The following is a 22,387-nucleotide window of genomic DNA, read 5'->3' as shown; positions in this document are numbered from 1 at the left end:
TTTCTTGGTGCTGACTCTCTTGCGCACAAGCTGAATACACTTTCCTTTGCTACCATGTTTGGTGATCTCTTTTAATCTCTATCATGGGAGATCATAAGAACCCAGGGCAACAGTAACAGCTTCTGAGTATTTTTAATTAAAAATAACTGTAATATAATCCTTGAATTTTTAAAATGTAGGGCACTAAACAAAAGTAAAACCTAAATCCAGAGTACATCTGACCTCAAAGTTCATGGCCTTCTCACTTCCCTGGCCATAGTTTAAAGGTGTGTATATATATATATATATACACACACACACACACACACACCATGGACTACAACCAGTTCAAACTGGATTTCCAACATTTCAGCACATCTCTGGAATGAAGAGTATAAGTGAAGGCCTAGGAGTCACCTGGTTTCTACCCATTTCTGGGGTGTAAGAATATGTGTATTTCTTGATCCTCAGTTCCAGCATCAATTAAAGGGAGTTAATTTTACCATCTATATTCATTGTTTTTGTGGCTACCCTGGGGCTCAAAAAAGACACCGATTGCTCAATAAATGCTTGTTCCTGGAGTTACTATTACCAATATGGTTATATAAAATGAAAGTGAGCTAGAAGAAAGGAAATTCTTAAATTAGTGGCGTGTTTTACTGGTCGTCACCAACCCTCACATTTGTTCCATCACAAAAACAAAACAAAACTTTGCTAATTGCAAAGGAAGAAAAAAAATGCATCTGATTACTTTAAAAATGTATGCATTTGGTTGTTACTGATATGAGTTTGTCATTTGTTTTTAAATTTTTTCCTTTTATGATTGTCTATGCCCTTTACTCGTTTGCTTTTGGAGATGTTCACTGATTTGAATATAGGTATTTTATTGGTTGGGTGTGGTGGCTCACACCTGCAATCCTAAGCTTTGGAGGCTGAGTCAGGGGGATACTTGGGCCCAGGAGGTCGAGATAGAAGTGAGCCGTGATCGCCACTGCACTCCAGCCTGGGAGACAGAGCGAGACCCCATCCCTAAGAAGAAAAAAAATACTATATTTACCCCTCTCTTTCTCTCTGTCCAATACATCCAGATATTCCCGTCCCCACTATGGTGATTTACCTCTTCATTTTGTTTACGGTGTGTGTGGAGCGGGGGTGAGAGAGCCAGCGTGCAGTTGCCTTGGTTCAGCAGCCAGCCCATCGCTCCTGCCTAGCGTGACTGTGAATACTAGGTGTATGTTACAACCGGGAGCGGTGTACACTCGGGGAAGCGCATCTTTGGAAACTTTGGTCTGTAGCGGCCGCTAGGATTCTCCGCAGCCCCGCACCCCGGTGGCCGAACCGCCTGCCCCGGCCCAGACACTGCCGCCGCGCCCGCCCACCCGGCTGCGCCCCGGGGCGCGCGCCCGTGCCCGGCCCCCGCCCGCGCCGCCGCGCCGCTCCGGAGCCCGCTGCGGTCACGCTGCACCCGGCGCCGCGGGGTGGGCGGCGAGGCACTCGCGAAGCGGGTGCTGAGGGCGTCCGCGCGGGCCACCCGCGTCCAGCGCGCTCCGCCGGTAAACTTCTGCGGGCGCCGGGCTGGAGCTCCACGCAGGAACGGGAAGGAAAGGTAAGAAGGTGAGCCCGGGGCCGCTGCGGCCGCCGGCTTCCGAGCTGTCCGCACCCTCACACCTCGCGGCCGCTTCGGTCAACTTAGCGGGCGCGACTTCTGCTGGGCCGGCGACCCCTGCGAGCGCTTGCGTCTAGCTGCTCCGCGTTCCCGCGCTGCCCGCGCCGCCCGTGCCGCTCCCTTCCCGGCTCCCGTCAACTCCGCGCCCTAGGGTCCGGGGTCTGGGGTCCCGTCTGCGCAGCCGCTCGCAGCTCGGAAGTCTAGGGGTGTCCTCTGCTGCGGTTCCTATCCGCGCCGACCCCTGGAGAACGCGAGTCGTCTGCCCTAGAGGCTTCTGGGCGAATATTCCTCCCAGATCTTCTCCCGCAGGTCCTACTCTGGCCCCAGGCACCCTGGAGTCCAAATAAACAGGCCAGGTTTGCAAGGAAGAAAAGCCGTTCCTAGGGGCCCTTGTCAGTCTTGGGTTTCCTGGGGAAGTCATGCCACCGCCGGGAGTTTCCTTTCCCCTGGCTGTAAGCAGAGGGCCTGACTGGTGTCATTGCTCTCACACTGTTGTCACAGAGTTGGGGGTACGAAAAAGGTGCCTCATCAAAGGTCGCGCTGACCTGTTTTCTCTATTTGGGGATCCCCTGCCAAAAAAGAAATTTGCCAATTACTAAGTTGTCTTATCACCATGTCGGTTACAGTGGTATAGTTTTGATGGTCTGTATTTTAGGCAAAGATGAAAGACACAATCAAAATACAGTAAGGGGCAGTGCCAAAAATTTAGTCAGAAGACATTTGCAGACAGTGAAAAATTCTGTTTGTAAGTAATAAATGGAAAAGTAGAATTAAAAAGCCCACTTTTGAACGCAATTTGATTTACTAAACTTCGTTGCTTCCTGACTTTTCACTCTAATACCGGTAGTTAGATATTTTGAATTTGCAAGCCAACAAACTGCAATTGAGTTTTATAGCAGCCTTAAAAAATTATTGTTGCCTGTTCATACTAAGGTGGCTATTTTTTTCTTCTTGTTTTTAATTCTACAGACTGTTGCGTGAAAATATCCTCTTGTGAGAGTACAATAACTTGGCATTGTTCTTTGTGACAATAGAAAGCCAAACAAGAACTACGTGAGGCAGAAAATATAAACAAAAAATTGGATCTCAGTTTCCGTATTTGCAAATTGAAGAGCTCTGACTGATCCCAGATTCCAGATATCTCTTAGGTTCTTTTTTGTCCTGAAAAAATTGTGTGTGTGTGTGTGTGTGTGTGTGTGTGTGTGTTCAGGAGTTTGGGATACAAATATTAATTGAAATCTAAGATATTCTCTGTCCTCAAAATTTTATACATTTAAATGGGAAATATTTGATAGTTGAGTTTCTTTAATCATATCAGTCCCTCAAAATAGCTGAATCATGGTGCATCCTCTGCCTCTAAATGGTTACATTCTATGCTATTAAATAAAAATGTGTCATGGGAAACAAAAATCCCATACTTTTCACCACAAGACTGACACACTAGATAGGATTGACACAGTAGATAGGGTTGACACACTAGAGCACTGATGCCTGCTTATTTTGAAACAGTCTCCAGGAAAAATTAAGAATGTTATGAAGCATTTGCTACAGTATGTGAGCGTAACACATAAGCAACATGGCAGACAAGAAATTTCAAAACTGCTTTGGAAATATCCATGATAGATCTGAAAGTCTATAAACTGCAGTTGAGATCACATTTGGTAATTATGATCATTGGTCAGCTGGGATTATGAGCTCTCTCGAGAGAATGAATTTCCCTCCAATTAACAGAAGAGTATATTGAATCACTGATTAGATTGTTTTAAAGGAAGAGAGAAAATGTTTCTCCCTTTTATCTAAGTAGTTATAAGAAAAAGTCTTACAGGTAAAATTATATTGTGTGTTTTCTAAATTAAATAAATAAATAACCAAAAGTTCCTGACTGAAATTACCTGTAAAAATGCAGGGTCCTCCTCCAAACCAGAAAATCCAGGGATTAATTCACACAGACTTACAGCAATACTTTCTTATTTTGTGTTCTTCAACAGAGTAATAACCTCCAGTGACTCTGGCACACTGAAATTGGCTAGGATGGGATCATGAAGGAAGGGGTTGTGGGGTAGTAGTATTGAAAGGACAAGCAACTGGCTATGCTTATAGAAGAATCTCCATCTCTCTGAGCTTCATTTTCCACCCTGAACAATGCTGACAATAATATGTAGGTTTCAGAGTTGCTGTGACTCCTGAATGGATCTGTGTTTGTAGGAACTAGTACCTGCACAGAGAAAAGAGCACAGCTAATCTTGGTTCTTCCTGTCTTCTTGGAAGGTGTTTGTTTCCTAGCTGAACAAGTTGCAGCTGAATTGTAGATAACAGCTTTTGCTTTTAATTTCAAAAATTCTGTGTGGCAAAATCTTGATAATTGTTGAATCTGGGTAACAAGTATATGGGAATTTATTGTATACTATTTTCGCTATTTGTGTGTGTGTTCAAAATTATTTATCAGAAAAAAAATTTAAGTGCGAATCTGAAAAAAACCCAACACTTTGCGTTATTTCTAGTCCAGAATTTCATTTTATATTGTATGTTTCATTTTACATTGTATTTTTAAATTAGTGAATATTTAAAGAAATATAAATTATGTACTATATAGGGAGTGGATGGGTAGCCACTGGTCCTGGAGAACAATCCATGGCAGTCTTCAAATTTTTGTGTGGAATTTTTCTTTATTATGAAACAATCTAAAGAAAATATGACAGTGTTGATGTTTGTTAATTCTGTTTGTTGGGTTCATGGATTTTTTGAAGTTTTTATATTTAAAATTTTTTTACATTGATATACAGTCACCATATTGTTTCCCAAAATAATTATAATACAAATAATGCAGCTATTTTTAAAAAGGTAAAAATAGTTTCTATACCACCATCAAGACATATTCATCTTTAACATGAAGTGAAAATCATTGCATATATCTTTCTATTTTTATACAAATAGGATATATTGGCCAGGCTTGGTGGCTCACGCCTGTAATCCCAGCACTTTGGGAGGCTGAGGCGGGCGGATCACCTGAGGTCAGGAGTTTGAGACCAGCCTGGACAACGTGGTGAAACCCTGTCTCTACTAAAAGTATAAAAATTAGCCAGGCGTGGTTGTGCGCACCTGTAGTCCCAGCTACTTGGGAGGCTGAGTCAGGAGAATCATTCGAACCTGGGAGGTGGAGGTTGCAGTGAGCCAAGATCGCACCACTGCACTCCAGCCTAGGTGACAGAGCAAGGCTCTGTCTAAAAAAAAAAAAAGAATGTCAATCAATTAAAAAGAAATGCTTTTATAAAAAATAGAATTGTTAAATAAGCAGGACGCCATTGGCCTGAGGCTTTCTCCCTACTTTGAGTTCCTATGTGGAAAACTAACTTTGTACATAAACAAACAAATCTAACTCGAGTATATTTTTTGTAATAGCCAAGTTTCAGCCAATCACAGGCAGCCAGCTCATCACACCATGCCCAAATAAAGCAGATGCAGAGCTGTAACCAATCAAGTGATTTTGGTTTTTTACTTCTGTGATCAGTTTATAAAAACTGCAGCTCATGCTGCTGGATAGAGCTCTGTGAACCTCTTCTGGTTCTGAGTGCTGCCTGATTCGTGAGTTGTTTGTTGTTCAGGTAAACTGTTAAATTTATCTAAAGTTTTAACAGGATGATACTATATATGCTTTTTAAAATAAAAAAATTATGATTTTTTAACAGAAGAAACTGTAGTGAAAGTGAAGGAATTGCTGAACTTGACATCAGTATTTCTTCGTCCTGAGAGATAACAGGTTCTAAACAAGTCTTCCAAACTAAGAGAAAAGATTCTGAATACATCTTGAGATCAAGATTTTTTAAAGCATACATTAATTTAGACAGAGGCTCCCTATTATAAAGGATGGCGCACTGGGCACTTTTACATTACCTATAGTTTCACTTCTCCTCATATCCCAATTTTTATTATTTGTTTATTATTTATTTATTTATTGAGACAGTCTTGCTCTGTCACTCCAGGCTGGAGTGCAGTGATGCGATCTCAGCTCACTGCAACCTCTGCCTCCTGGGTTCAAGCGATTCCCCTGCCTCAGCCTCCCGAGTAGCTGGGATTACAGGCATGCACCATGCCACCCGGCTAATTTTTGTATTTTTAGTAGAGATGGGGTTTCACCATATTGCCCAACCTAGTCTCAAACTCCTGACCTCAGGTGATCCTCCCACCTTGTCCTCCCAAAGTGCTGGGATTACAGGCATGAGCCACTGCACCCGGCCTATTTTTTATTATTTTTTTTAATTTTGGAGACAGGGTCACACTCTGTCACACAGGCTGGAGTGTAGTGGTATGATCAAGCTCACTGCAACCTCAGCCTCCCAGGCTCAAGCAGTCCTTCCACCTCAGCCTCCCTTGTAGCTGGGACTACAAGCACGCACCACCCAGCTTTTTTTTTTTTTTTTTTTTGGGTAGAGTTAGGGTCTCACTATGTTACCCAGGCTGATCTCAAACTCCTAGGCTCAAGGCATCCTCCCACCTCAGCCTCCCAAAGTGCTGGGATTACAGGCAGAAGCCACTATACCCAGCCCCAATTTTAAAAATATATTTATATTGTGAGGATCTATAACATTTGCATTGGGTTTTGTAAACTTCATTTCCGATACAATTTTTTTTTTTTTTTGAGATGGAGTCTTGCTCTATTGCCCAGGCTAGAGTGCAGTGGTGCAATGTTGGCTCACTGCAACCTCAGCCTCCCAGGTTCAAGCAATTCTTCTGCCTCAGCCTCCTTAGTAGCTGGGATTACAGGCGTGTACCACCACACCCAGCTAATTTTTGTATTTTTAGTAGACACAGGTTTCACCATGTTGGTCAGGCTGGTCTCCAACTCCTGACCTCGTGATCCACCCGCCTCAGCCTCCCAAAGTGCTGGGATTACAGGTGTGAGACACCACACCTGGTCATTTCAGATATAATTTACTCTCAGTTTTATAACTAAATGAAATCATGATGAATCACTGATTCTTTTACCATGGCATCTCAAGTATCAACTTTTGATTCATCCTTTGATTGGCTAGATTTTGTCAATGTGTGTGTTTGTTTCCAAGAAGGGCTCATTTCCGGTGTCTTTTTATGTTTGAAATGTCCGTGTTTCTTTCCAGACAGTCCCTGACTCACAATGGTTTGACTTAACCATTTTTTAACTTTATAACGGCGCAGAGACAATACACATTCAGTATGCTCAACTTTTGGTGTGGTTACACCCAAGTAAACACATCATCAACATAAATTGAAAATATCATAAGTCCAACATGTGTTTTCAGCTTATGATATTTGCAACTTACCATGAGTTCATTGTACATTGGGGAGCATCTGTACTTGAATGACCATTTGGCTGGCTATACCATTTTTGAGCCAGTTTCCTTACCTCCGGATTATATAGCCCTTGCTCCATTCACTGCTAGCATCTAATGTGGCTGTAGAGAAGTCTAAGGTTGGTTTCAAAATTTCTGGCTGGGTGCGGTGGCTCACGCCTGTAATTCCAGCACTTTGGGAGGCCAAGGTGGGCAGATCACTTGAGGTCAGGAGTTCAAGACCAGGCTGGCCAACATTGTAAAACCCCATCTCTACTAAAAAGACAAAAAATGAGCCAGATGTGGTATCATGCACCTTTAATCCCAGTTACTTGCGAGGGTGAGGCAGGTGAATCACTTAAACCCCAGAGGTGGAGGTTGCAGTGAGCCGAGATTGTGCCATTGCACTCCAGCCTGGGGCAACAAGAGGGAAACTCCATCTAAAAAAAAATTTCTTCCTTGCAATTGATTTGCTTTTTCTGCCTGGAGTCCTAAAGTATCCTTTCTATTCCTGAAGTGTAATAATTCAGGCTATATCATTGTTAAGCTCTGTATCAATTTTTCATGGAACCTGGTGCATTCCTTCTGTTTCTATCCTTTCTATTGGAATAATCTGTTGTTCTTAATTTCAGGGTTTTTTTTTTCCCATTATAAATGCTTTTTCTTTCCCATTTTGTAATTCTCTACTTCAAAGACACCAATTATTCTTACACTGTCTCATCTTTGTTCTCCATAATGATTATATTATCTTGTTTTAATTTCTCCTCTGTTTTCTTCATTCACGTACTTGTCTAAATGATTAAAATGTAACTGATTTATAAATGAAAGTGTAGCATGGTATAAACAGAAGCATGTTAGGTATGAGGATATTTGGATTCTAACTTGGCCAAGTCTTTCTTAAAGAGGTTTTCTTGCTTGAAAAATAGGAAAACAACTATCCCTCCCTCCTGCCCCCAGTATTTTTGGAGCTATGAAATAATATACATGTAGTAGTCCACGCGGGTTCTGACACAGGGTTGCTACTCAAAAGATGCTGGTAGTTATTACTTATTCCTCCATTCAAGATGGAGAAGGGGTGGTGTTAGAATTCAAGTTCCATATACATTTTACATTATAATTGTTCTGGAAGTCACAATGCATGAAGGATAGATAGTACCTTTTTCCCTCTGTTATAAAAGGAAATTTAACCTTCATGAGAAAAAGAGATAAACAGAAGCACTTTAAAACATTCTGTTTGGAATGTATTTTGTGGAATCTCAGCTTATTTTCTGTTGTTGGTATTCATTTTCAAGTTTATATTAAATCTTGGTAATGCATGGAAACCCACCAACTAGTGGACCATCCTTGATCAATACTTGGTCAGATATGAAAGGAAATTTAAGATAATGATTCTAATCTCATTAAGACTTTAGACTGCTTTAAAATGTAGCATTTATTTAAAATTTAGTATGCAACAACTGACTTTAAATGAGTTTTAATGGCTGGGCACAGTGGCTCACGCCTGTAATCCCAGCACTTTGGGAGGCCAAGGTGGGAGGATTACTTGAGTCTGGGAGTTTAAGACCAGGCTGGGCAACACAGGGAGACTCCATCTCTAATTTAATAAAATAAATAAAATAAGTGTTAGGTAGTTTATTTGTAGATAAAGTGTATGTTTAGTAATATTTAAAATAGATCTCAGTTTTGAAAATGACTTAAATGGTGTTAACATTTGAATTACACTAAAATACAGGCTCCATGAGGACAGGATTTTGATGAATAATAATAATAGTTATTATTATTATTTGAGACAGGGTCCTTCTCTGTCACCCAGGCTGGAGTGCAGTGGCATGATCACAGCTTTCTGCAACCTTGACCTCCTGGGCTTAAGTGGTTCTCCTGCCTCAGCCTCCTGAGTAGCTGGGAATACAAGTGCATGCCAGCATGCCCACCAAATTTTTTTTATTTTTTGTAGATCTGGGGTCTCACTTTGTTGCTCAGGCTGGTCTTAAACTCCTGTGCTCAAGCACTCCTCCCACCTCGGCCTCCCAAAGTGCTGGGATTATAGGCACGAGCCACTATACCTGGCCCTGAATTATTGCATATATTAATTGACAATATTTTTATGGCCATTTGAGAGCTAATGATACAGTTAATTATGTTATAATGCATGTTTTGAAAGTAAGCATTATTCCAACAAAATTGACATATATTAGGGAATGATTTGGGCATAATACAACTTTCGTGTTTGCTTATGCATGTTTTACCCAGAAGAAACACTGGGTGAATGCATTAAATTGCAACTAGCTGACCTAAGCTATGTAGGGATACACAAAATGCAAAATGCAAACACATACTTCTCAAACATCTACCAGCTCTCTTGGTTTGCCATGTATTATTCCGAAAATTTATACTTTGCTGTCCTTTCACACTTGTGAACTTTGCTATATAAAAACATGCTCATTCTAGGATTTAAGGGCTGAGAAAGAGTGCAGTTTTTTATTCCTTCTTCCACCACTTCATCGTAACTCACAAATTGCAACCATTCCCATACCACTTCCCTAGCAAAATTTTGGCCTTTTTTTTTTTTAAGATCAAGTGCCATATTTGTGTATGTTAAACCATTTAACATAGATAGATAGATAGATAGATAGATAGATAGATAGATAGATAGATAGATAGATAGAACTATGCTATTGTTTTTATTAAATTCCTATCATTTAAAGAATGTGCCACTGATGAAGATTTAAAGTGTTATATCCCTAACCCCATTTTCTTGTGAGCCCTGTGGTTGTTACTGCACAGTTTAGTATAGTGCAGTGACTGTTTAGAATCACTTATGTTGTTGTGTTACAGTAGAATTGACTCTACTTGATTAAAGTAGCGTAGGAGTGCTATTAAGTGTCATGCTGTCGAGACAATAAGGGTGACATCTACATCTGGCATTCTCTCTACTAAAAGAGTCCACCTGGTTATTTAGCCAGAAAAAAAGAAAAGGCAGAGATTATGGCCAATTAGCTATCATACATGATCTTGTTAGGGCTGTTTGCCAGGAAGGAACTTGAGGACTTGATCTAAACATAGAAAAAGTGAGTTCATTTTCTGCATATAGGTCACTTGGAGTATAGGAAAGCACAGGTGTCTACCATTGATTCATATAAAGAAACGACTGCTTAATGTATCTAGTTTCTCTTGCATCTTTCATCAGGAATCTCTCTTTAGTAAACTTACTGCATGATGTCATAGCAGCTCATCAAAAGGGAGTGGCTTCCTGCTTATGCCTTTAACCATTTCCAGGATATGGAGAAGAACTTGAGCAGAGCCTGTCAATTATTTAAAACAGTCTAATGGCAAGCTTGAGAAGTAGAGATTTACTGCTGCTTCTTCAAATTAAGGATTTTTGCAACTATAGGGCTGAGTGACTCAACTTATAGGACACACCCTCCTAGCCCTCTGAGCCTCAAAAAACTGTAGTTTCTTAAGAAGACATTTAAATTATTGAATCTAAACTGAAGAAAGAAAATAAGAATGTTGTTGATTTGTTTTGTTCCAGTAAATCCAGATATTTGTTGAAATTATACATGTAGCAGGATATTTTGGTGGTGAAGAGAGCAGACACTGGCATCTGCCTGCCTGGGAGTGAATCTGGGCTCTATCATTCGCGTTTTGTTAGGCAACCAACTTAACTTTCCTAATACCTCAATTTTCTCGTCTTTAAAAACTGGACAATAAAACTATCTGCTCAGTAAATGCTAGATGCTAGTAGTAGCACATGAGGATGAAGAAGATGAGAGCTGGATATTGCCTTCCCAATGCTGAAGTCATCTGGCCTTGGTGGCGTCACACAATTTGAAGAAATACAGAGGTTAATTATTTTGAGTTTCTCTGGGCTGTATTTTGAGTGTCAATCTCTGAATATATCTGAAACAGTTAAGTATTTGCCCTGTCTTTAGGGCTCAGTGTTACAAAGAACTGACTGATCAACCATGAAAACCATGTTATTCCAGGAATTTTGGAGATTGGTATATGAATGTCATAACTTTTCTGGAAGTTACTATGTGTTCAAATGCTTAACGGTATGGTGACTACCTGACTCTATGAAAGGAAAACCTCTTCAGTGACACTGGGAACCACAGTGAATTTAATGTAATTCCCAGCGTCTCTCATAGGGTCTTGTTTTCCAGGTTCTATCAAGGAACGATTCTCACCTGATTTTCCTGATTTAAATCTAGGAAGGATTGAGTGTCTTCAGCTTCACAGATCTATATTCTAATTCCATTGTAAAATATAGATTATTAGATTAATGAAAAGCCTCATATACAGTGAGTACTTATAACTGTTTATGTGTGTGTTCAGTTTTCTGTTGCTGTATAAAAAATGACTACAAACTTAACATCTTAAAACAATAAACATTTGTTATCAGTTTTTGTGGGTTGAGAGTCCAGGCACTGTTGAGCTGGATCTTCTGCTCAGGACCTCCCAAGCCTGCAATCAAGCTGTCAGACACTCTGAGCTTCTTCTTTGGAGTTTAGGGTCCTCTTCCACGCTTCTCAGATGGTTCACAGAATACAGTTCCTTCTGGTTGTAGTACTAAAGTCCCAGTTATCTTGCTAACTGTTGGCTGGGACTTCTTCAGGCTCATAGAGGCTGCCTGCTGTTCCTTTCCTTGTAAACCCCACAGGCAGTTCACGTATGGATGTTCGCCTTCTTCCAGTAGGAGCACATCGATCACTCTGACATCCAATCTCTCTCCAGTCCTATGATGGAGTCCTATATAACTTAACATAATCATGAGAGTGACTATTCCACCACCATTTGCCGTATAATGTTACCTAATCAAGGGAGCATCTATCCCATTCCATTCACAGGTTCTGCCCACACTCAAGGAGAGGGAATGACACAGGGCATGTATACCAGGAGGGCAGGAATGTTGAGAGCATCTTAGAATTCTGCCTGCCACAGTATGTGATAAAATGAGAGATAAATCATGGGTAGAGATTAATGTGATGTTAGCTGAGACATGAGAACAGAAAAATGTCCAGCGTAGCCTGTCCGCATGGTCTTTGATTTCCTCAAGTCTCAAGGAGACTCCAAGATCTCATTGATAAGGAGGATCAAAGGCATGCTGCAGCCTAAGAGACTGGTGGTACATGAAGAGTCTCCAAGTATTGTGTGAAAGCAAAGGCTGGCATGGATACTCTGGAATCCACATCAGAAGATGAAATGAGAAAATTAAACCGTGTAATATAATTGCTTGGGAAGGGGAAACTCTCCTCAGGCAAAAGGAAAAAAGTGATACTTCCCTTGGTAGGATAAAGGAGCCAAGTGCTATACTGGGGTTGGCCACCCCTGTAGGCAGAAACCAGATGGTGACATCTATGCTTTGGGTAACATCTGACTGATGGCAGCATATGAATATTGTAACCAATACCACTTACATTTCCGTCAACACTCTGTTCTGAATCTTGGATAATTCTTCCACATTTATACACTTATGCATTATACATATGCAATGTTTGCATAGCATTATGCCAAGTCTTCTCATTTCTTCTGTTACTTGAGAGACTCTAGACCAGCATTGTCCAATAGAAATATAATGTAAGTCACATAAGCAACATTTTTTTAAAGTAAGAACAAGTGAAGACAGCTTTAATAATAGGTTTTACTTAACCCACTATTTCTAAACCTATCATTTCAATATGTAATCAATATAAACATTAATGACTTATTCTTTACTTTTTTTTTGAGGCTGAGTCTCACTCTGCAGCTTATTGCAACCTCTGCCTCCCAGGTTCAAGCAATTCTCCTGCCTCAGCCTCCCAAGTAGCTGGGATTATAGGTGCCCACCATCACACCTGGCTCATTTTTGTATTTTTAGTAGAGATGGGGGTCTCACCATGTTGACCAGGCTGGTCTTGAACTCCTGGCCTCAAGTGATCCATCCTCCTCAGCCTCCCAAAGTGCTGGGATTACAGGCGTGAGCCACCACGCCCAGCCTATTCTTTACTTTTATACAGTCTTCACAATCTATTGTGAAGACTTTCATTTCTCCCAGTGCTCTTTTTCAATAACCTTAACAACCCCAGTTTTTATTTAGCATTGACCTGTGTGATGTGTGATAGTAACTGCTAACTCTCTCTCCCTTTATCCTACCCTTTATCCTCTGCTGTAAATTCTGCTAGACTCAGAGAATCAGATTAAACATGGCTAAAACTGAGTTCCTTTTTCCTCTGACTTATTCCCTAACTTCAAGATCTTGCATAACTCTAAAATGTCTTCAACCCTTCTTTGTTCCTCTGTCTCAATAGATCCTTTCACTTCTTCTTCATAGTCTAATACATGCTTCCTTTTTTTTTTCCTTTTAATTCAACAACTAAACTGTTGATTCAGGAGCTTTCTGACTTACTAACCCTTATTCCCAAGCTTATTTCAAACACGGTTTTTCTACTTGTGCAATTTACTAAAGACCACTTTGTGCTAGACAGAGGAATATTTCAAATATATTTAAATATATATATACACACACACACACAATGATCATTAAAGCTGTTATTCTACACACACACACACCCCACCTAAGCTCATTTTTTTAATGCTTGAATATGTAAACCAACTGAAAAAAATTAAAAAATTGTGATGCTTTAAAAAGGAAAAATACATAATGGTCAATATGACACAATCTATGATGGAGGCTATGTAGACAGATAATAAAGGCCATTAAAAACTCAGCTTACAAGATGCACTTCAAGCTACCATGGTCAGGAAAGGCTGCTGCAAAATGTCCACGAGCCTTCATCCCTCTTGGACTGATGAGTGTACGGAAGGAAAACATCTTTTCACCAGGGCAAAGGATGGAAGTGAGAACACATGAAGAGAAAATGTACCTTTCCAGCTCCTTAAAAACAAGGATTAAAATCCAGATCCTTTATTATGTGGAATGTTCTGGTGTCTCTTTTCCCTCCCCCGCCCCCACCTGTCACCTCCTTCCTATCTCTTAGATTTGTTCAACAGTTCTTAACCCTGTTTGAACATCAAAATCCCTGGGAAGTTTGTGAAAAAATTTAGTAGCCCGCTGACAAAACAGGCCAATTAAGTAACAGTCTCTGGAGTTGGGCCCCAAACACCTGGTGTTAAGACCTGCAGTTCTATGGGAAGGATTGCATTGGGAGTTATACCTGATGTAAATGACGAGTTGATGGGTGCAGCACACCAACAAAGCACAAGTATACATATGTAACAAACCTGCACGTTATGCACATGTACCCTACAACTTAAAGTATAATAATAATAAATAAATTAAAAAAAAAAAAAAAAAAAAAAAGACCTGCAGTTCTGCCACTCGGCTCTATATTTTGACCTATGTTTGGAATCATCTTCTACTCCACATCATATGGAGTCATGTCATTTTAGAGCTCTTATGATGTCCAATTCTTTCATTTTACCAATGAAGAAACCAGTCTAAGGAGATTAAAATCACATAGCTATCTAGGGATACAGCTAAGACTAGAACCCTTCTCTTGAGTAGTAATCAAGCTGGCTAGACTAGATAAGAGAATGGTGAGCTAACACCAGCACTACATCCCACCAACAGAAAACAGGACGGAAGCACATGACGTTGAGTAATCAGCATGGAAGGACAGCCAGCTGTCAGGCAAAAATGGACAAAGCTGAAGTCCTACAAACATGTTTGGCAAGGGTAATTAGACATCACTCAGGGATAGCATAAAACAATGCCTGTCAAACTTTAGTGTGCACAAGAATCAACTGAGAGCTTATTAGAAATTATCTTCCTGGGTCCTACTCCAGTGAGTCTGGCTCAGTTTTCTTGGGTTGGGCCAGAGAAGGGGCATGTTTAACAGGTTACCCAGGTGATTCTGATGCAGGTGATCTGAGGACACCCTTGCAGTTTAGGAAGCACTAAACATTGAGGTAGAAGATTGATGATGGCTTCCCAGAAACAGGCTCTTTGACCACTAGACAATGAAGACTTAGGAGTAGCATGGTTACTGGTCTGTATCTACCACCAGTAGGAAGTCAGAACACACAAGATAGGGGAGAATAAGAGATCACCCCTGCAGAAATGAGTTAAGTTTAGAATTTATAATTTAAAGATTGATAGCAGCCAAAAGTGACTCATCAGTATTTCTGTCTTCAGTTGTAATCATCTGGGGGAAAGAAGGTTTTTGAAAACTATACTCTCGGCCGGGTGCAGTGGCTCATGCCTGCAATCCCAACACTTTGGGAGGCCGAGGCGGGCGGATCACTTGAGGTTGAGTTCATGACCAGCCTGGCCAACATGGTGAAACCCCATCTCTACTAAAAATACAAAAATTAGCTGGGGTGGTGGCTCATGCCTGTAATCCCAGCTACTTAGGAGGCTGAGGCAGGAGAATCACTTGGACCCGGGAGGCGGAGATTGCAGTGAGCCGAGATTGCACCACTGCACTCCAGCCTGGATGACAGAGCGAGACTGTCTCAAAAAAAAAAAAAAAAAAAACCTCCACCAACAAAACTATACTCTCCTAATGGCCCAACTCTGTAACACAAAACCAACAAGTATAGTGATGCTATTTCTATATTGTTTTCAAATTTGCAAATCATATTTAATATAGATTTCTGTTTCAACCTCCAGTACTCTTTAGGTAGATAGAATAGGATGATATTTCCTCTGCTTTACTGATGAATTAACATGCCAGAGCTCACCTATGTGGCAGAGAGGAGGCTAAAGCTACATTTTCTAAATCTTTTTGTAGTGGAAGGAAAATAATGTGGTGTAGACTATGAGCTTTGGAATCAGGCAGACCTGGGTGCAATCTTAGTTCCATTATAAGCAATGTGGCCTTGAACAACTTACTTTTTCTCTGAATTTAAATTTTCTTATCTGTAAAATGGAGATAATAGTACTTTCCTCCTGGGGTTGTTAAATGAGATAATTTTAAAAATATGCCTGGCACATAGTTGCTGGGTAAATATACCACCTCAAGGACAAGTCGAAAAAAACAGCTTAAGAAATGAGAATTTAGCTTAGGGAGCACATGCCAAAGTTGAGAGCTGATCCCAATTAATGAGTAGAATATTGATGGAATTTTGAGTTTGTGGGTTGCTTAGCAACCAAAACTCACTCAATACCACTGACTGCCCTGGTTGTTGTTTTTAATCAAAGCACTAAACTGTTCTTAAGGAGTTCAAGGTTGTGAACAGACAAAAGGATTCCCTTAGGCATTTGGGGTTGTGCCAGGCATTTTGAAAAAGTGATGCCCCAGCTCCTCTGTGTTTTTGCACTTAAACATCTTGGACATTTGGATCTCCCCAGTTCTGTGCCCATAGATGACAGAAGATGTTACAGCATCTGTTACATTGGATAGAGTGAGAAGGGAGAAGGCAGAGTGCTTGCACTTCTATACCAATGTATTAAGCCAAACTTATGGAATGCTAGGGCTCAGAAATACAAAAGCATTTGTCTTTGCCCCTGCTGCCCTTTAGAATTTCAGTCTAGGAGAGGAAACCAGTCAATATTGAATAATACAGCAAATTATTCATGAGTAGCTCTCTGTGTCCCCAGCAATATTCTAAGAGTTACAAACTGAACAGTACAAGAACATATTAGGGTAAGTCTGAAATATCCATGGTCAGGATTTTTATTTTCTTGGCAAAGCAGCCCTGGAAGAATATCCCAGTTAGGTTCCCCAAAACATTTTTTTTTTTTTTTTTTTTTTTTTGAGACGGAGTCTTGCTCTGTCACCCAGGCTGGAGTGCAGTGGCCGGATCTCAGCTCACTGCAAGCTCCTCCTCTCGGGTTCACGCCATTCTCCTGCCTCAGCCTCCCGAGTAGCTGGGACTACAGGCACCCGCCACTTTGCCCAGCTAGTTTTTTGTATTTTTTTAGTAGAGACGGGGTTTCACCGTATTAGCCAGGATGGTCTCGATCTCCTGACCTCATGATCCGCTCGTCTCGGCCTCCCAAAGTGCTGGGATTACAGGCTTGAGCCACCGCGCCCGGCCCCCAAAACATTAATATTTGATTCACAGTCTTGAGAGCTGGCACTGAATGTTGGAGAGGGTCTAAAGAGGGGCGGAGGGGAACTGGAACTCCATGCCACCACCTCTTTTACCTGAAGCCAGAGACTCAACCAATCTGTGCCCTTCTTTTCTCATTTGTAAGCTGGGCGTAATGATTTAGATTCTGCCTCCCTTGTGGCAATGAGTGTGATGCAATGAGATAATAAATGCATAAGTTCTATTGCAATAAATGCAGTTTCTAGCTAATTTGCCAGCAGGTTTACATTGCATGTCATTGAGCACCCTTGTATCTTCATTTACATTTCCTATTCCTGTATAACTCATAATCTTAACAATTTAAAGAGAAAAAAAACAGATGAGCTTGGAACAACTGTGTTTATTTGCACTTGAGTTTGTCTTCATCATTTGTAGCTGAGTGTGCTAACTTCTTTTGCAGTGAAGATCAACTTTAGTGCTTAGGAAAGAAACGCATTGTGCCACTTTGGCATGTGAACATTTATTTACGCAAAACATAACCTCAGGCCTACAGGCCTTTAAGGCAGACAGCTGGTGGATGAATCATGTTGAACATTCATATAGTGCTGCTGGCACATGTCAGAAGGACACTCCTGCTCATCACCTGCCCCTGTCAGTTCTTCCACTTCTAATAAAGCATATCTGTTTTGGTGACCAAATAAAAACACACCAAGTGGAGAAGGGCTGGGTGTGGAGTAATTTAATCAGGGCAAGTCAGCACACTGCATTGAGCGGTACAGTATCAAGGATAAAAAGATGGGTTGGTAACAGCTGAATGAAACGAAGTAGATTAGAAAAGGCGGAAGCACAGTTCCCCTTATAATCATAATGGGTCATGACCCTGGAATGTAGGAGCCCCAATATATCCTACAAATCAAGATTTTTAAGGAGACAGGATTCCCAAAAGTTCCCTTCTGAATTGCCACGAACGTTTTACATGGCCTTTCTCTATTAGCATCATTTAACATTTCGCTGAGGAATATAAATTTTTAAGGAAGTTCAAACCAAAGTTCAGAGCTCCACTAGCAAATCTTTTTAATACTGGCTTTCGTGGGTGTGTTTGGTATCCTGAAGAATTGATTGATTTAAAATGCCCTACTTTTGAAACAGCAGGGAGACTGACATTTGCAGCCTGGTATTTTGCAGTTCTCACTACTCATTGTATTTTTAAAATAATTTTTTCTTTGTTGTCATAACCAGTAGAATAGAATTTTGTGCTTTGTTTAAAAGAGGAGAAACTGAACATGTTCAGGATGCTGGCCTGTCTTGAATTTCATCACCATCATCTCATAGATTGATTGGTGGGGAGAATAATTAGGGATATGCAGGATGTTTGAAATGTAATTGAAAACAAGTAAAAACAACAATATGACTATAAGTTGTAAGTCTAAGTTTTTTTTTCTTTTTTTTTAAATGATTCACCTGGCAGTGTTCTTAAAGTCATTACTTACTGAGAAAAGAATCACTATATAAGATGAAAAATCAGGAACTTCAACAACAGCTCCTTTATTTCCATTTCTACTTCTGTTGGTGATTACACTGTTCCATCTTTGTTTACTCCAGCTAAGTCATTTTCACCTCTGTGTATTTTTTCCCCGATGGGGCAAGATCTGTGATATCTGATAGTTTATTAACAGGTGTGCTGGAAATAATCTATTTCAAAAATAAAACACTAAATATAGCACACAAGTTCAAGGCTTTTGAATGTTACCATGGTTTTAAAAAAATCAATGTCATGAATGCTTTACACTGAAATCATTTATTGTTAGGAAACCGGGTGGCAAATGATACATATATCCTGTAGCTCTGTCATCATGGCTAATGCTCTCCTGACTCAGATTACATATTAGCATTTCCACCATATGGCTGAAAGGCTAGAGAATATATGTGCAGAGGAATAGAGCTGGTAATATTTTTGACCATCTGGTAAATAAATATGTAAGTAACAGGAATATTAATATTTATTTAGTCATATGATGCAAACTTTAACCTGAAATAACTACTACTACAACAAAGTAGTACTACATTTATGTTTCTCAAATAATTTCAATCTAATTTATTAAACATTTTCATAGTCAATTAATGCTCTTAGAATGTGACTTCTAATTATGTTTCTTATGTTTATTGATACAGTAGGGTTCCTTATCATGCCAAATTTAAAAATCTTTCATGAGAGGCCACATGATTGGACCCAGCACATGGACATGAGTGCCAAAGTTCTGCTCTGCCAGTGACCACTGTGTGGCCTGGGATAAATTACCTGACCTCTCTAAGCCTCAAATTCATGTGTAAGTGGTGAATAACCTATTATCAGATAGTATCCCTCAAAGGGTGGGCCATGGAGAACCATGGATTAACACATCAGAATCACATGGGGAGCTTAAAATACAAACATCTGGGCCCCGCCTGCAATGATTCTGATTCATGTATCTGGGAGCAGCCCATGAATCTGCAATTTTTATATATATACACACACATACAGACACACACATACACACACACACATACACACATACATATACGTGTGTGTGTGTAAATATATATATATTTTTTAATACAGAGTCTTACTCTTTCACCTAGGCTGAAGTGCAGTGGTGCGATCTCGGCTCACTGAAGCCTCTGTCTCCCAAGTCCAAGTGATTCTTGTGCCTCAGCATCTTGAGTAGCTGGGATCCCAGGTGCACGCCACCACGCCCGGGTAATTTTTATATTTTTAGTAGAGACGGGATTTCGCCATGTTGGCCAGGATGGTCTCAAACGTCCGGACTCAAGTGATCCACCCGCCTCAGCCTCCCAAAGGGATAGGATTCCAGGCACACGCCACCTCGCCCAGCCCACATTTTTAGTCACTGTCCCAAGTGATTCTGAGGTATACTGAATCACTCCCATAGAGACGAGATTAATATAGAACACTTAGCTACCTTGAAAAATATGTAGCTAATTTTAATAAATATACTTTTTAGACCATAGAAATTTAACACCCAACAGCACTTGTGCTTAAAATACTCTGAGTTCGGCCGGGCGCAGTGGCTCACGCCTGTAATCCCAGCACTTTGGGAGGCCGAGACGGGCGGATCACGAGGTCAGGAGATCGAGACCATCCTGGCTAACACGGTGAAACCCCGTCTCTACTAAAAAATACAAAAAACTAGCCGGGCGAGGTGGCGGGCGCCTGTAGTCCCAGCTACTCGGGAGGCTGAGGCAGGAGAATGGCGTAAACCCGGGAGGCGGAGCTTGCAGTGAGTTGAGATCCGGCCACTGCACTCCAGCCTGGGCGACAGAGCCAGACTCGTCTCAAAAAAAAAAGAAAAAAAAAAAATACTCTTGAGTTCATAGAAAATAGGAGGTCAGCTTGCTAAGTAATGCTGCTGATCATTAAGTATACCTCACAATTCTTCTTTTTGTTTAATTAGATCCTTTACCTTTTTTTCCCTTGCATAGGAAATAGCAAAATATTTGCGGACTGGATCCAAATCAGGAGCTCAGATGAACTTAAAGAAGCGAGCCTGGGATTCTTAGTTTTTCAAGATCCATACACACGAAGCCTTTAATCAGCACCAACTCCAGTGTCCAGGTTTTTTCTGGTTTTGTGAAGACTGAGCAAAACTCTCATGATGGAAAGAAAACCAAAGGACTTAGTTACCTGTTTCAGTGTCATCTAAAGTCAACTGAAAAGTGAAGCAGGCAGTAATATAGCCATGGAAAGAAATTCAACTTTATGGAAGAACCTAATAGATGAACACCCGGTCTGCACAACCTGGAAACAAGAGGCCGAAGGAGCCATTTATCATCTTGCCAGTATTTTGTTTGTAGTAGGTTTCATGGGTGGCAGTGGATTCTTCGGGCTCCTTTATGTCTTCAGTTTGCTGGGGTTGGGTTTTCTCTGTTCTGCTGTCTGGGCTTGGGTAGATGTCTGTGCAGCTGACATATTTTCCTGGAATTTTGTACTGTTTGTCATCTGCTTCATGCAATTTGTTCATATTGCATATCAAGTTCGCAGCATAACCTTTGCCCGAGAATTCCAAGTGCTGTACAGCTCCCTTTTCCAGCCCCTGGGGATCTCTTTGCCTGTCTTCAGAACGATTGCTTTGAGCTCTGAAGTGGTTACTTTGGAAAAGGAACACTGTTATGCCATGCAGGGGAAAACTTCCATTGATAAACTCTCCTTGCTTGTTTCAGGAAGGTTTGTACCTTTGGTGCTTGCATGTCTTTCCTCAAGTATTAGTTGTTTGTATTTCTTTCCACTATATTTTTCCATCTCAGTATTGCATAGTCTTGGGTGGCATTTAGCACCCTGAGGCTTGAGGAAGTCTTTGATACATGAGTCACAGACATAGCCGTTTAGAGTATACGGCATTATTTACTTGAAGCAGAAAATAATCAAGAGCCTTAATATTTCATCTTAGACATCAAATTACATGAATCTTAAAATTAAAGTATGAATTTGTTTATCTGGATATGGTATTTGTTTCCTAGATAATTACTGAAAGTCAAGAAGAGGATGATGTCAGCTTGAATTAATAGAATGCTTATATTGGCGTGCAAAGTATTTTAAAGACTCTTTGATAGGGCATTCTTTTAAGTAACAGAGAACATTTAAATTTTATTATTATCTTTTTTTCTTCAGTAAATTCTAGCAATTGCCCATAAGAAACAGGCTAGGGGGACACTTCAGGCACATACATAGAAATCTAAACTTTGAAAACAGGCCAGGTGTGGTGGCTCACACCTATAATCCCAGCACTTTGGGAGGCCGAGGCAGGATAATCACCTGAGGTCAGCGGTTCAAGACCACCCTGGCCAACATTGTGAAACTCCCATCTCTACTAAAAATACAAAAACAAAATTATCCAGGCATGGTGGTATGTGCCTGTAGTCCCAGCTACTCGGGAGGGTGAGGCAGGATAATTGCTTGAGCCTGGGTGGGAGGCGGAGGTTGCAGTGAGCTGAGATCGCCCCACTACACTCCAGCCTAAGCAACAGAACGAGACACTATCTCAAAAATAAAATAAACTTTGAAAACAAAGTTTGGGTGAGGAAACAATAGTGGGATTACTCATGGTTTTCAAAAAGTTGAAACTTTGGCTTACAGGCCAAGCGTGGTGGCTCATACCTGTAATCCCAGGACTTTGGGAGGCCAAGGCTAGTGGATCACTTGAGGTCAGGAGTTCGAGACCAGCCTGGCCAACATGGTGAAACCCCATCTCTACTAAAAATACAAAAAACTTAGCTGGACATCGTGGTACACGCTTGTAATCCCAGCTACTCAGAAGGCTGAGGCATGAGAATCGCTTCAACCTGGGAGGAGGAGGTTGCAGGGAGTCAAGATCATGCCACTGCACTCCACGCTGGGCAACAGAGTGAGACTCCGTCTCAAAAAATAAATAAAAATTTGGTTGACAGAGGTACTTGCAGAACTCCT

At 40.8% G+C, this 22,387-nt stretch overlaps 1 protein-coding gene across 3 annotated transcripts in view; it reads left to right on the top strand.

Moving 5' to 3' along the window:
* Nucleotides 1-1,396: 1,396 nt before the first annotated feature.
* Nucleotides 1,397-22,387, top strand: part of POPDC3 (popeye domain containing 3) — a 22,880-nt gene continuing 1,889 nt past the window's right edge. The window contains exons 1-3 of one of the 3 annotated variants that reach the window (XM_050786755.1): nucleotides 1,397-1,585; nucleotides 19,546-19,663; nucleotides 20,407-21,148. In XM_050786755.1, coding sequence (XP_050642712.1) covers nucleotides 20,664-21,148 — 485 coding nt within the window. In that variant the 5' untranslated portion in view covers nucleotides 1,397-1,585; nucleotides 19,546-19,663; nucleotides 20,407-20,663. Of the gene's footprint in view, nucleotides 1,586-19,000; nucleotides 19,254-19,545; nucleotides 19,664-20,406; nucleotides 21,149-22,387 lie in introns of those variants that run through there. The other 2 variants (XM_050786754.1, XM_050786756.1) reach the window with 2 other exon arrangements.

This window comes from Macaca thibetana, chromosome 4, assembly GCF_024542745.1.
Source record: "Macaca thibetana thibetana isolate TM-01 chromosome 4, ASM2454274v1, whole genome shotgun sequence".
In the NCBI taxonomy this organism is placed as follows: Eukaryota; Metazoa; Chordata; class Mammalia; order Primates; family Cercopithecidae; genus Macaca; species Macaca thibetana.
This window is presented reverse-complemented; position numbering and strand designations above follow the sequence as displayed.